Source organism: Maylandia zebra, linkage group LG5 (genome assembly GCF_041146795.1).
Source record: "Maylandia zebra isolate NMK-2024a linkage group LG5, Mzebra_GT3a, whole genome shotgun sequence".
In the NCBI taxonomy this organism is placed as follows: Eukaryota; Metazoa; Chordata; class Actinopteri; order Cichliformes; family Cichlidae; genus Maylandia; species Maylandia zebra.
The window spans coordinates 8,557,095-8,572,714 of NC_135171.1; the positions used below are offsets into that span (position 1 = coordinate 8,557,095).

At 41.2% G+C, this 15,620-nt stretch overlaps 1 protein-coding gene across 4 annotated transcripts in view; it reads left to right on the forward strand.

The window, feature by feature from the left end:
• Window positions 1-7,573, forward strand: part of klhdc8a (kelch domain containing 8A) — a 74,575-nt gene extending 67,002 nt beyond the window's left edge. For all 4 annotated transcript variants that reach the window (XM_004559895.2, XM_076883682.1, XM_004559897.4 and 1 more), the window contains 3 exons: window positions 1,819-1,920; window positions 2,531-2,679; window positions 5,953-7,573. In XM_004559895.2, coding sequence (XP_004559952.1) covers window positions 1,819-1,920; window positions 2,531-2,679; window positions 5,953-6,006 — 305 coding nt within the window. In that variant the 3' untranslated portion in view covers window positions 6,007-7,573. The remainder of the gene's footprint in view (window positions 1-1,818; window positions 1,921-2,530; window positions 2,680-5,952) is intronic.
• Window positions 7,574-15,620: the final 8,047 nt, after the last annotated feature.

The window sequence follows — 15,620 nt, forward strand, 5'->3', positions numbered from 1 at the left end:
CACAGATGATGTTCAACACCAAGACAGGATTTTTTTGCTATGGAGAAAACAGAACAGAGTGGACGGCCAGCTGTGATCTCTGCTCTGTTCCCTTTAGTTTAACTTAACCAGGCTGGAAAGAGAAGCACGGCTCTTCATTACACACTGCTGCAACACACAGCAAGACTCACCATCTGGCTTCTTATCTCGTTTTCATTCTCTACCTCTGTTTGTCGCTCTCGACCTTGTCTCTACCTCTTAAAAAGATTGAGTAGGAAGAAAGGGAGAGAGAGAGAAAGGAGAAAGAAAAATGGTAGGAACAAGGCAATGCGGAAGAGAAGGTAAAGAAGGAGAATGGGGGGAAAAACAAGTGCAAAGAAAAAGCAGAGAGAGAAGAAAGGTGAGATAGACAAAGATAAAGTGTAAGACATTCCTTTTCTCTCCTGTTCTGTCTCTATCTTTTTAATTCTCCCTCGCTTTCCTTCACTCCCTAATGAAGTTATCTGTCTTCCTCTGTCACGATTTTCTCCTGTCTGGGTTTTCTTCAGATAAACAAAGCTTGGCAGCAACAAAGCCTGAAAGTAAAATGAGAAGTTTTTGCAGAATCTGTTGGGGAAAGAGAAACATTGTTTTCAGGGCTGAATTTCCATTTCCTGTTACTATCAACTACACATTTTATCATCGTGAGTGCCGCAGATGTCACTTCCCCGTGACAACCACATCAGACAGCACTGAAGAAAACACTGTCCGTCTTAAGTGTTGGTGATTAAGGAGATTAAATTATAAAGTCTTTCCCACCTGTCTGATGATTTTAATGTTGTTACCAATATTTTAGGATTAAAGCTGCCAATAGCTGTTTGATGGTGGATAAGAATTAGCGCTCAATTAACCCTGCACCTGCGTTCAATTCCCAGCAGTGAGGCTTCAGTTTTGAATGCAGTGGTGTTATTGACACAATCAAACAAATGTGTCCAAAATGCTGACTTTAAGTCATTTGATTACATGTAATTTTGTTACACAAGTAATAGGTGTTAAATTTAAAAAGGATCTGGTTAAATGGTCTGAATGGTTAGTATACATTCAGATCATACCAACCACAATTATAAATATATGTGTAGATGGTAAATGGACTGATTCTTATATAGCGCTTTTCTACTCACTGCATGCCATATCACTGTTTTCAGTGCCTTCCGACTAACATTCATACTCCGATGGAAGCATTGGAGAGCAACTTGGGGTTAGTTTCTTGCCCAAGGATATTTGGCATACAGGCAGGGAGCTAGGGATGTACCCACCAATGTTCCAATCAGCAGATGACCTGCTCCACCAACCTCCTGAGCTACAGCCCGATAAGGCCTCCTAGATGCACTGAGGACTGAAACAGAACAAAGTCTCCCAGCAACTTGAAAGCTTGGCAACGTACCTTACCAGCTCTGCAGTGAAATATGATGATATGACGGCTATGACAATGTTTCCGGCAGCGTCAGCCCAAATGATAAATGTTTTTTCTTGTTGACTTTTTCAGTGTCCTAACACACATTCAACTAGACTCCCTCCCAACATTATTTTGACCCTCCTTTTCTCCCTTCCTGTACTTTGAATTCGTTATAACCTTTTTCTGTCCTTGTTGCCTGTGTGTGTGCGATCCTTGTCCTGGCTGCAGCTGCCTTGTGGGTGACCTGTTTGGGTAGGTCATCCTCTGAAAACTCAGCAGCATCCTATCTCGCTGAAGGTGGACTACGGTGCCACCAGACTTCACCTCATCTACTTTATGAGCTTGTGCACACACACAAACATGCTCACCCCAGCTGTCGCTTGTTATCCTTTCCCTTTTTTCAGGCACCTGGCTGAAGTCAGAGGAGACAGTGGCGATGAAAACAAAGAGAGCTGACTTTGCTGCTGCCTTCCTGCGTGGACGGATGGTGGTCGCAGGAGGACTTGGTAAGAGAGATGAACTGCAAACTAATTTCTGCTGATCAGCTTGATTGAAAAACCTACACACAAGGACTTGATGATTTGTAATCACTTTTTACTGCCTGAACACTTTGGATTGCTGGGCTTTAGATAGTCTGAATAAATTATCAGTGGCAGTTTTGTTAACTAAGCAAAATCCTGAAACTTCTCTGTAAACATGAGCTTCCCCCTGAGAAATCTCCTGCACACCAGCAAGTATAACAAGGCCTCACAAGCAAGTTCAAACATTTGATACATTTTACTGTAACAATCAAGAGAAGATCATTATCTCCATTTGCAGTAAAGTATACTGTAATTTATACTGGCATAGCTCTCTTGTGGGACCTCCATGCCCTTCCACATGCATACATGAAAAGCCAAATACCAGGACAGCAGTAAGAAGATCCCAACACAGTACAGAGCAGCCATCAGTGACACAGATAAGACATTCAGTCAGAAACAGAATGAAAGGACATGTTGGGATGGACGTGGGTTGCAGACTAAATACATTTTAGTCTTAGCTTTGTAAACTGGATGTATAGAGGACTAGAATAAAGCATAGAGATTATTAGCTGAGCTGTTCTTCTCCATTCTTTAGGTCATGAGCCTTCAGCACTAGACACTGTGGAGGCCTTTCATGCTCAGAAGAAGAAGTGGGAAAGGTTGGCTCCAATGAACTTCCCCAGATGTTCCGCTTCTTTTATCGTCATCAGAGACCGCCTCCTGGTAGTGGGAGGAGTCAACCAGGTACACATGGACTTAGTATAAGTGGAAGGGTTATGTATAGTCTGTAGAGTAAACCAGAGAATAGTTGCATTACCTCACCGCTGAACAATCAGGACAGCTGTTGGTATCCATAGTGACAGATGCTGTCTCTCATAAGCAACCCACAGTTCACCTGTTTATTTGTTTCTAAACCTCAGCAAGCAGCTGTGATTCCATGCCGAGTGGCACTCTGTGGTGAAGGACTAGTGAGTAATACGTTCTGAAAAGGACCTTAACAGTCTGACTACCTGCTCACTGCACATCTGTCCCATTGAGATAGAGCCTCTGCTGATCTGAGCCTGCTTTACACAAAATAGCTGTAAGTGGGCTGAAAATAACATCCCCGCTCACACTGGTATTATTAGCAGATTCCCTATCCAGTTAAAAAGATCTTTATTTGCATTTCCATGCATTCTTCTTCTTGTCAAAACTTGGTGACTACATTACCCACAATGCAGCCATATTTTTTTTGCTTTTCCTGCTCCAGTGGCATCACCTGAGGACATTTGTCAGACTTCACGCAGCTCCCTCTGGGACCTCAAATGACTTTTTACAAAGTTTTTCCACACATGCAGTAGTACTCCTTGTTACCTGTAAACAGACTTTGATGTGTAAAAGCTCTGGAGTTTCCCTTCGAGCGCACTTTATAAAAAGCCTTTTTTGAAGTAATGTGAACAGAAAAACAAGCAGATCTCTGTTGTGTGTCAGGTTCTGAATTCAAATCCACAAACAGCAGCAAAAGCTCCCCTGGCAGGAACTCCACTGCTTAAATAGTGAAAGCAGAATTATACTGTTTAATATCAGGTTCATAGTGAACGAGCTCACTGCCTTAGAGGCCTAGAGACCAGCCAAATAAAATCCCTCATCTGATTGCTTTGGTTGTTATAAGACTGCAGTGTTAACTTGTAGTTTGCATGAAAGATGCAGACCGGACTCACCTTTTACTCTTCAAGCTGTATTGGAACTTGAAGATGTTTGACACACGACGGAAACAGAGCATGTAGAACTTCAGTGTAAAAGTAACAAAGCAAAACCAACATTTTTCACTGCAGATCATTTATCTGAATTTCAGGAGCTGGGCTGCCCTCCAAACACTCTACTTCGAATGATGCATCTATTAATTAACGTCCATTTATTTTTGTTTCACTGCTCCATCCTCCCTCCCCCTCTTCTCTGATGTCACCATCTCAGAGGTATTGGAGGATTTGTCATCCACATTTGGGGTTGGGATCCTCGGTAGTGAAAAGGTTGACCCACCTCTAGGCCTGTGTGACCGGGGCCTAACTCTGTATTTAACAAGGAAAAGGTTTCGTTTTCAAACACCACAAATCTATTAACCGCAGCATGCATTTAAATGTAGTTTTAATTTAGCGGTGTTATATTACATCACGTACTCCACTAGTATTTATTTGACTTTTAAATAATCTGTCTGAGAATATATGTAGACTCCAAATCATTCAACCTCTGTTAATATGAGTAAGAAAATAGTATTAGCTGATAATAAGCAAATGTACACTGCACATTAATGGGAACCATTTGTCAGTGGAGCAGATTGTGAGATTCAGTATTCAGCATTTTTCCAATTATTTCCAATTAAACAGCAGTGCAGTGTTTTTCCTGCGTAGAGAAAGACCTAAAAGATGTTTTAGCAGAACAAAAAACACCAACAGTTTTTTTTAATAACCAGTTTTTTAAATCGTACTCTTGATGTATTCAAGTATAAAAGACAGCGAGACACATAGAACTGTTAAATAAAGTAATACACTCACTGATCGACGCAAAATGACTGACTTGCATGTGCAGTCACGCTCCCGCCAGCCCCATCGGAAGGCTGAGTCCGATCTGGAAAAAGGCCACAGTATTACTTCTATTTACCTTTAAAATAAGTCCATCTCTTGCTTTGTCTGTGGTCCTGAGCAGTAACCTGCTCTGTAAAAGCAGCTCCAATTCACGAGTGATAGCCTGTCAACACTGAAGTGGACCGCGCTACCAGCAGGCTAGGAGGAGCGGACATGTCCGCTGAAGGTAGTAAGTTTATTTCAGGTGAGGGAGGAGGAGGGTCAGGTAGCAGTCAATAACAAATTTATAGTCAACACAGTCGTATCTATTTTTATGCCCAGTTTCCAGGTTACGCTTGGAAAAGGTTAGACTCAGAATGGCATGGTAGGTACAGACATTGATCAGTTTTGACCATTTGATTAAATCCTGGATGGAGGAGATAGGATCTGGAAAGAGTACATTTAATAAACATAGCATCACTAAATGGAAAAGGGGCACATTATGTCAGTGAAGGCAGGCCGACAACAGCAGAGCCACATCATCAGCACTTTCATACCTGCAGTCCAAGCTGCACCATCTGCTGGCAAGAACGAGCGACGCTTCAGTAGCAGCACATACACAAAGTTCAAGCCAGCATCATATATGCTTTCAACTGTTTCAACAGTCCGTGTATCACCAAATCTGATGAGGAGCTTCAGTCAAAGTCAAAAAGACTTTATTTATCCCCAAGGGGCAATGTAAAGTCCTGTCCTATTCTACGTACTGAAGGTTTAGATTTAAATGTATGCTTCCAATTCAGTTAATAGATGAAGAGATTGACAATGAAACAACACAACAGCACAAGTGCTTCATACACAGTCACAGAAATAAGCAATAAATACTCCTTAGACTGGCTGACGCAACTCACTAAAACAGCAGCACATATCTTAGCTAGTTTTTGTTTATTTTCTTCATTTTTAGTGTTTTGTTTTTAGCTACTAGCACTAAAAACTGAGGGTTTTATTGCTGTGTTGAAATTTTGGACCAGTCTAGAGATTAATTCATTCACACATTTCCAGACGCTGTCAGTCATTGATGACAGATTCGAGTGGCTTAAGAAAGTCAGCCTGTACATAGAAAAATGGAGCACTGTGTAAAACTGTTGGAGAGGTTTTGTGTATAAAATGTCTCTTTCCCAGTTTTGTAAGTGCAAGCTGAGCCTTAGCTAAACATTGTTTCTGTTTAGCTACCAATTACCTGAAAGTGCAAATGGTTCATCCACGTGACAGACAATATTGGACATTTTAGAAATTGTGACACATCCAAAAAGATCATATTACATTAAAATGCTGTACATATTTACTAAGAATGGGAAGAAAAGTAAATTATTACATTGAAGTCAGGGACCAAATGTGTATTTTAATTTATTTCATATATCTGGATTTAGTTTCTATGGAGACATCTCTTCAGCCTTTGACGGCCAGTCTTTTCTTTCAGGTTCCCAGCTCGGCACACGAGATCCTCTACATTAAAGAAGAAGAGTATCTGTAGCCTGTAGCGACTGACGCCCAGATGATCGCAGATGATCGCAGATGAGCCGTGATTCCACTTCCTCCTTCCCGAACACCCGTTGTGACTGTAGTGCAATATTTAAGAACCATCACAAACACTGAGAAATGAGTGCAAGTCTGACTGCCTGATGTAATGTATCGGATAAGACTGCCCCCTGCTGGGCGTAACTGGCACTGAGCCCCACATGTCAGCACACAGATGCACAATGGAGGAGCTGGCTCTTTCTTTTTACCGAGCTGATCCTTGATACCTTTATGTATGCAACACTTCTACATTGTACACTGTAGTGCATACTTGAGGAAGGAACTATTTTGTAGCTATCGTGTCTATTCCTGTGGACAGAAGATACGTGGAAGATGTATTTATATTGCATATATAGCGGTTTCATATCTGCATTCATTTGATTTACGTGTAGCTTGCCGACTATTGAGCAAGGGTAGATTTCAATTTAGCTAAATGACACAACTGCAATCCTTATCTCTAATTTAATATGATCTAGAAACAGTTGAGTGTTTGGTTAATAAAATATTCAGTAACAACATTTGCACTGAATCAGTCAACACTGAGTGGGAGCTTTGCCTTCAATTATTTCTAGTGTAATGTGTTGTAGTAATTACACTCAGAATGCTGTAATAAAACTCCTCCGTGCTGTAATAGTGCACATTTGTGGCCAAATGTAACACTTTGCATCCATGAAATGAGACTTGTGTTAAATAACCGTGTTTTTTGTGGTTAAACTAGTTACTGAATTGCTGTTATAAGCAAAGGAAGGAATCCTGTGGGACTTACAGGATGATTGTAGACATTTTATTCCTGCAGCAATACACTTTCTCTGCGTTTTATAATGTTGTGTAGTGCAGTAATATTGTAGTCGTCTCACTCAGGTTATGTTCTAGGTTGACTTTTGTTTGTCTGTTCTTGTAGCTAACAACAAAATCATCTCTTTGGTTTATGTTCTGTGACAGATGATTAATCTGTGGAGTTTTTATATTAATTGTGATGACAGTTCAGCCTTTGCAAAATGTTATCTCAGTCTGCACCGTGATCATGATCAGTCATCGTTCCTACACCCGATCATGCCACACTATAGTGTAAACATGTCATATTGTTATATTCAGTGAAATAAAAGTTTGTATTACACCTTTTTCCCCACAAGATGGCAGTGGTGACACATCATTCTGAGCCTACACAGCACATTACAGCTGCATCACAGGCGGTCGAGGTCCATTTGTTCATAGAGACACATTAATAGCCTCTTGACATTTAAAAAAATATTTAATTGCTGTTAAGAAATCTATTTCACTTTTGTTCAGTTAAAATGACCAGAAACACTGTTGATAACGTGGACGTGCATATGTTTGCTGCACAGCCACAGTGCAGATATCCTTAACCCCCATTGAAATGCCTTGAAATTCATTGTGTTTTGGTGGAGATGCGTTTTTTTTTTAAATTATTATTATTATTGTATGATGATTCCAATTACTGTTGAGCCTCTTTGAATATTTCCATGTGTTTGTGTGAAAAGTAATAAAATAGGTAATTGTGATTATGTAACTAAAATAATGAAATACAGTTATATATTATATTGTTTACTATATTTAATAAGACTCAGGTCAAGTTTTTTGCACCACTGGACTAACAATGACAGCAGCAGTCTGATACGGTGATTCATGGGGAAGAAGATCTTTAGCATATGAAGTGTAAGGTGTCGACCCTAGCTTTATCCCCGACCAATCAGAGGATGTCATTTTAGTTGATTGCCAATATTTCTCCCAAGTCTTGGCAATCAGGGAACAAAGGAAATAATCAGTCTAATTAAAAACTCACAGACAAACAAGATTAAGTCTGGTTGAGTCTGTTTTGCCTGTCTTCAAATACAGTTAGGCTTTAGATTTAGAACTCAGGTTAAAGTAAAAGGTAAACCTTATATCTTGACTGTTTTCACAAGAAAAACAGTCAAAACAGTCAAAAACTGTGAGCTTTGCTCACTGACTGGGACAGGTGGGAGGGGACAGCAGGGAGACCAGGTGCCTGGAAACCACCTGCAGTGATCCTAATCCATCTGGTAGACAGTATGGCCAGCAGAAGGTTGTTACCAGGGACAGCGACTTCAGTCCAGTGCCCCTCAGCAGCTCAAAGGAGGGTGCTGAAGGGCGTCAAGGACCTAGCCTAGGTCCCACGGGGAAACCGAGGCCACGGCCCGCCTCTGGCTGGGACTGCAGGAACTGCAGGATGGCATCTGCTGTAGTCTCTTGGGGGTCCAATTGTGGACCGTGCACCTGAATATAACAATCCTGAGCGAGGGAGTAGGCAGCCCTGGTGGATCTGCACGGGGCTCCTGCAGCTTTAGCACATGGGCTGGCAGCCCTGGGTATGGAATTTCACCCTCTCAGGGGCTAGGCAGCTGCCAGAGCCCTGTGGGGAAGGGATAGGACAGAGATCCGCTCGCCTGGGACAAATATGTCCTTCCGAACTGGGAGCTCCCACAATGTCCCGGCCAAAAGCAACAGAACGCCGAAACAGAGAATATGTGGAGCCAGGGGGGGGGCACTGGATAGATAGGGTCCTACAGCCATCCTGCTGATCCACCATTGCCTGTGAGACACCCACTTTTCCCATCTTTGCCGTAGGCATGTCAGGGAAGTGGAGACCAGAGTCAGCATCCTCCTCCTGATATCCACCCTACTGTCTCCTGCCCAAGGACAGGGGCAAGGTAGGGGCCACTGGAGAATAGGCCCGGCCTCCCAGCAGAGGGAAACTGCAGGTGGATGCCCTGGGTCATGAGCACGACGCGAGATACACCCCCAGAGCAGACCAAGCCACCCTGTGCTGCCCGGCAGAGAGGGAACGGCCAGAGGAAAGCTGAGCCTCAGCTGCACATGCCTCCCTGTTTCTGGTGCATGCAGATGCTATGTCTGTAAAAGATCTCCACCTTTGAGGTCCCCAGGGCCCTATGCTGGAACCTTAGAAGCCACCTGGTGTGTGGAAGACCTGGGCTCCCTTCTAATTGCAGAGCGCCTGAGCAGGCCACTTGTTATCTCTTGTGCAACACCGTGGCTGTCTCGAGCCTGTTGCAGGAGTTGGGCTGTCCCTGGGCCAAACATGACTGCAGAGTCGACAGACAGTCTCATCAGAAAGTCCTGGTCGTCCAGCTGGAGCTGGGACTGAGAGCCAAAGATGGCACCGCAGCACCCACAAAGAGGCCAAGGCACTACCTGTAGCGATAGCAGGCTCCTTCGTGAGGGAAGCCAGGTGAGCAGAGGCACCTGCAGATTGCCTATATCGCTGGGGTCTCCAGAACCTGCCAGGGGTAAAAGAAATCCTGCGAGACTGTTGAAACAGGCTCCCCACCACACACACTGTCACCACACACTAAACCACATACTGTACCAAACCCTGTACCGCACAAAGTACACAACCACTCACTGGAACAAGTGCAGATCAAGTGTCTTAGCCTCCTAAGACCCAAACTCTTTCATGGCATGCATTTTTAATTTCTCTTTGCTATTTCAGTTGAGTAATCATGTGGAAAACTTTTTATTTGGTGTCTGAACACAGCAGCATTTTTCCTGAGTACAAAAACAAAATGAGAAACAACAATTGTGTCCCTTTGAGCAATATGGCTCAATTGAAAGAAATTTGAAAGTGCAAAACTGAGTATTGTTATCTTGACAACCCAAAATGTGATGTCCCCATATGTGGACGCCATGTCCTAGGAGGAGAAATATCCACGCGACATGACCTGGGGGGGGGGGGGGGGGGGGGTGTCATTCCCCATACATATGAAAATGTAACAGACTGCAGAGATAGTCTCAATATGATAGAGACCAGAGAGATCATCCAGCTTGTTATCAGCACTCAGTTCTAAATCTTCTATCTCTGATAGTATAAGAATCCATTAATGTCTATAGAATTGACAGGATCACTGCTGACAGGTTTTTAGAGGTGATGCTTTTTCAGGTGAGGCCTTGTATATTCCAGCAAGACAATCCTAAACTGCATACTGCATCTGTTACAACAGTATGGCTTTGTAGGTAAAAGTGTCGAGCTTCTGCCTGTAGTTCACGCCTTTCACCAACTGAAAACATTTGGAGCCTCATGAAAAGAAAAATATGACAAACAAGACACAGAAGTGTTAAACTGTAGCCTGGATCAAAACATAAATGGGATAATTTCCTTCTACCAAAAGTCCAGAACTCAGATCTGATTTCATTTTTCAGATGTTAAAAAATCTGAAAAATGAAATCACAACCCTGTGTTTGTCCCTCTGTCAGCAATGACGCATACATTTCATTTCCATTTTCATGAAGCAGCTGTTGGTTTATAGCATTTATCCCATGAAGGACACATTTTTTTATTGTAGCCATTACCTTCAAATGCTCACACATCATTTGGTTGAGTTGAATTTGTGTTAAAAACAATCTGATTTCATAATAGAAGCTTGAGTGAGGGTGAGTAACTATTAAGGATGCAGACTAATAGTTCCAAAGAGTCATTGTACTGATTTACACTGTTAAACATGTTGTAGACAGCTCTTTAACAAATGATATATTGCTTATAGTTTAGCTATGCAGTATAAAGACACACTGTTTAGCCACACTATTAAAGCACACCCTTGCTTTATATACATGTCAGCAGCTCAGACCCATAGGGGCATGGAAAAAGATTTGATAGGTATCCGGTGTTTTTCGACACCATGACTTTGTGGAACCTTTTGTTTGTTTAGGTTTGGGGCCGGGCCTCTGTGAATCAGACATGTTCCTATTCATCCAGCAGATGCAAAGTCACAGCAGAATATTACAATTCTGAATGTCAGCATAGTGCCTTAGCTTCTTTGTTGTGCGTCCAAGATGTTCTTGAGCAGTTGCCTTCGTACACTGTCGAGCAGTATTGTCCTGCTTGGGGAGACCACTCCTGCTGGGGGTGTCCTTACCATGTTTTTGTTCTGTAACATATGATTTGGAGGGGCAGCACGGTGGCACGGTGGTTAGCACTGTTGCTGCACAGCAAGAAGGTCCTGAGTTCAATTCCACCATCAGGCCGGGGTCTTTCTGTGTGGAGTTTGCATGTTCTCCCCGTGTTTGTGTGGGTTCTCTCCGGGTACTCCGGCTTCCTCCCACCGTCCAAAGACATGCAGTTTGTGGGGATAGGTTAATTGGATAATCCAAATTGCCACTAGGGGTGAATGTGAGTGTGAATGGTTGTCTGTCCCTATGTGTTAGCCCTGCGACAGACTGGCGACCTGTCCAGGGTGTACCCCGCCTCTCGCCCTATGACAGCTAGGATTGGCTCCAGCACCCCCCGCGACCCTGAAAAGGATAACCGGTAGCGAATGGATGGATGGATGGAACATATGATTTGGGTATTACATGTGGTTTTCCAATAGAATATCATAAAATAACAGTAAATAGGACTTTTATATTCTATTTGAGAACTCAAAGGATATTCTTTCTATACTTTTTGTACATGAGTATTTTTTATGTAACGTTCACATTGCAACAGATGCATCTGAGACCAATATGGGGTTAGTATCTTGAATGGAGATGGGAGATCCCAGGAATTGGATCACCAACCTTCCAATCAGTAGATGACTTGCTCCACCTCCTAAGCTACAGCTACTCAGCAGTTTACACCATGAAGCCTAAGCTACTTCCTACTATCGGTTCACCTGGTCTCCTTGGGATTTACTGGAACTATGTCATGAATTTAATAGTCAGACAACAACAGCGCTCTATACAATAATCTGTATCTGATTCTGGCCACTACATTATTTATAGTGAAAACAATACAAATCACCAGATTTACCATTTCAAGACTGGACACACGCACACACACGCACACACGTTCTCTCTGTCAAGCGAAGTTTTTGCTGAGCATCTATCTATTCATTGATCAAACAGGATGTTGTGGTGGCAGGCTACCAATGAAAAGTGTTGTTTTACAAAAAAGTGATTTAAAGTTAAACTACATTTTTGTGTGAATGGGTGGATGATTGTGTATCCAATTGTTAAGTGATGACGTGACGAATCCTACTTCCGGGTCTAAAGTAGTCTGCGTTTAATATGGCTTTTGTGTTGTTAACATGTTTAATGTTTTGTATTTTCTTCTATTTAATCTCAAAAAGCTCCTAAAACAGTCAGTGATCACTGTTGACCTGCCTCAGCTTTTATTACCGCTAACCATTTATTTAAGCTCAGTTTTTAAAACCTTAGGATGTAACTACAGCCCAGCCCATGCAGCAGTATATGAATGACTAACCTCGTATTGTGGATGGATTATCTCAGTTGCTCTCCTGGCTGAAGTTTGGTCCTTTTACAGCATCCTGCCATGCGATTACATTTGTTCCTGACCACCGAGAACACTCACGTTAACTTTTATCGAGTGGAAAAAAAGTTAGCTTGTTTATATTATGCTAACATAGCTGTGTCGCTAGCGGTCACGTAGCACATCATTATATACCAGCTAGCCAAACTTCAGTAACCCTACAAACATCACTGCTGTTTAGTTTTCTGTCTTCATTTATGCTGGAAGTGATAACAGTACGTTTGAATTTGTTTCCAAAACCCTGCAGTCAGGACATGCTATATTGTATTTAGATAGAAGCTAGCGAGCTAACTTCCTGCTAACTTCTAACTCCGTTAAATGTCATAAATTCCGTTTTCATGGATGCCTGGATGTTAAACTCAATTGTTACACCTGGTAGAGGAGAACGCTGATCATTTTATTAAAGATGAAAGACTTTAGACAGTTTTTCAACTCTCAGTAATGCCATAGTGATCGTTTGATATATGGACCTGCAGCGGAGTTTAGGCCCAGACACGGCTAGTGACGTCAGACTGAACAACCGGATAGTGTATAGCGCTTCCGTTTTCTTTAACACACTGTTAAATTAATATAACACTAAAACAGACAGGCTGTGTCTAACTACTGTCTGACACATTTCTTGCATAATTTATTTTAAATTTAACAATAATCAGACCTCACAGAATGATCACTCAGCACTGCAGTTGCACTTAGAGGTTAATAAAGTCAGTCAGCTTTTTGCACTCACGAGTATTGCATTTTAAAAAGTGGCACATTAGAGTCATTAAAAAATGTATCAGGCCGCTGCTTAATATAAGGTTTAGTGCAGAGCATTGATAAGTACTAAAATAGTTTGCTATGTTTCTGTAATGGCTAATCCACCAATAAGCACAAGCTTCCTTACACAAGGAAACAAAATTATATTTTTAATGGTAAAATTTAATTATTGTTGTTAACCAAGAATCTTACAATTACAGTTATTTTATTTCAAATTACAGAAATTTTACCTTTAGTGGTTCAATGTCACGCTTCATTGCTGTGTTTTAAATTCTATCACTTCATCAGTCAGGGTCACAGGCTGACTGATGGAGCCCATCAGGCTGATGGAGCCCATCGGTTTTTACATTTTGAAATTCTACTGATGCAGCAAAGGAAAGTGACACTTTTTTTTATTTTAGAGAGGCGTATTAAAATATTCCAGTTCGTGATTAAAGAAAGTGATATTTTTTCTTTTCTGACACAATTAGTTGTTGAACGAATGTGTCTCATTGAAGTGACACTAGTGAAATACATGTAACCTTTGTGTTTGGTGCCCAACAAAAAGTAGAAAATCAGCTATTTTCTATTAGAATTCAGTTTTGATTCAGCATGTGAGAGTTGAAAATCAGAGCTTAGGCTTCGTTTGTTTCCTTTTACAAAATGCTCTGATGACTTATAGACATTTCTTCCTGTTTAAATCCCTTCACTTCACCAAGAGCTTGCTCACAGGGCATCATTTGAATGTTAAGGTTTTCTCTGTATTATTACCTTACAATGTAAAACAGCTTGAGGCAACTGTTCTTGTGATTTGGCACTATATAAATAAAACAGAATTGAACTATAGGAGACTTCAGAAGGCATTATCACAGGCATTTTAACACAGCAACTATCTGAAAAATAATTTCATACTAGAAACAAACCAATTCAAGTTGGATCCATACAGAAGGCAGTTATTCTTGTAGGACTGACAGTTCAGACTGTGGTACTGGGAAATGTTTCTTAATTGTAAATTTGGTTTTCTGTTAAATTGATTCCTTAATTCCTTTCCTATTAACCTCCTGAAGGTTCCTGAAATTGATACTGAACTCTTATCGCTTATAGTGGAGTTGACACTGCAATGGTCTGGTGCTGCTCAGGCAGGCAGAGAGAATGGAAACTTCTTAAGAGGATTCTGGAGCTAAGAGGATTCATTCTTAGATTTAGTTCACATGATGCAGAACATTGAGTTAATACAGTGAATCTAAAGATGTTTTCTAAAGAATGGCAGACTGTATATTTATGTGATTACAGTGAAGATGTGTAGGCCAACACATTGAGTCATGTTCGGTGACTCTGCCTTGGTATTTGAAGAGAAACTGACAAAGAATCATGTGACAACACTTATTCAACACCTGAAATTGCTCAGACAGAGATTTGTCAGAACAAATGTCTACAAATCTGAAAAACAAAAACAAACATAAATATATCCTAATAGAACGTGCTATGCAGCCTATTATCTGTTAAACTGTAGTAACTGTGTACTTTATATTGTCAGTATTGCCATAGTGCAGTCTAAGAACAAAATGATGAAAGGCATTAAAGTTCATTTGTGTTGGTGCAGCAGCTTCAGATGCTTCTGTGAGGGAAAAGCAGATTTCAGAAACTTGTGTTGACCGTCACTGATTATCTCCACCTAAAATATGCATAGATTTACACAGAGCATAACTGTCATGGTCCCTGAGTCTGGGGCCCTTGGTTTTCTGGTTTTCTCTTAGCTCATCAATTCTTTTTAGGTTTTGAGAAGTGATTAAAATTCATGTTCTGTATTATTTTATAGTTTTCTTTGGGGTGTTATTTTGTACCTTTGTGCTTGTGCGTTTTGTTATTTTCTGATGCGTGTTATTGCCTTCTTTTCATTTTTCCTGTAGTTCTTAGTTTAGCTGTAGATGACTTTATTCATCTATCTCTCAGTCAATCAAAGACACGTACTGAGATATGGTTAATGTGGTAGAATGGAGGATAAACTTTTCTTAAACCATACCCTGTAGTTTTGGTACCAAACCTTACTACACTGTGACGGGAACCTGAAGACCCAAAGGCACCTCTGCCTAAGCCCCAATACAGGAAACCACAGCACGTGTTTAGATGTGCTATATCCATGTTCACAGGAAAGCAACTGAAACTGTAAGGCAGTCCTACACATTATCTGGCAAGTGTTTAAATGCTGTGTAAGAACCGTGTAAATATATAACTTAGAGCTATACTATGAATAAGATGGTCAAAGGAGCTTGCAAAGAACTGAAGAAGCTTCTCGGATGAGAGGTGAAACGTCTTCAAGTAACTTAAAGAAGTCCAGACGCTTTGCAAGCTCCTTTGACTACGATGACCTGGATAACTGAGAACCTTCACAGACATATGAATAAGATGCCTTTGTGTAATGTGTAAGTGTAAAATGAATGGTGCATGGTTGTCAACTGTGAAAACTTTGTATAAATGAATAAGATTTAGGCTCACATTTTAAACAGCCACGCAGACACTATCTTTATAATCTC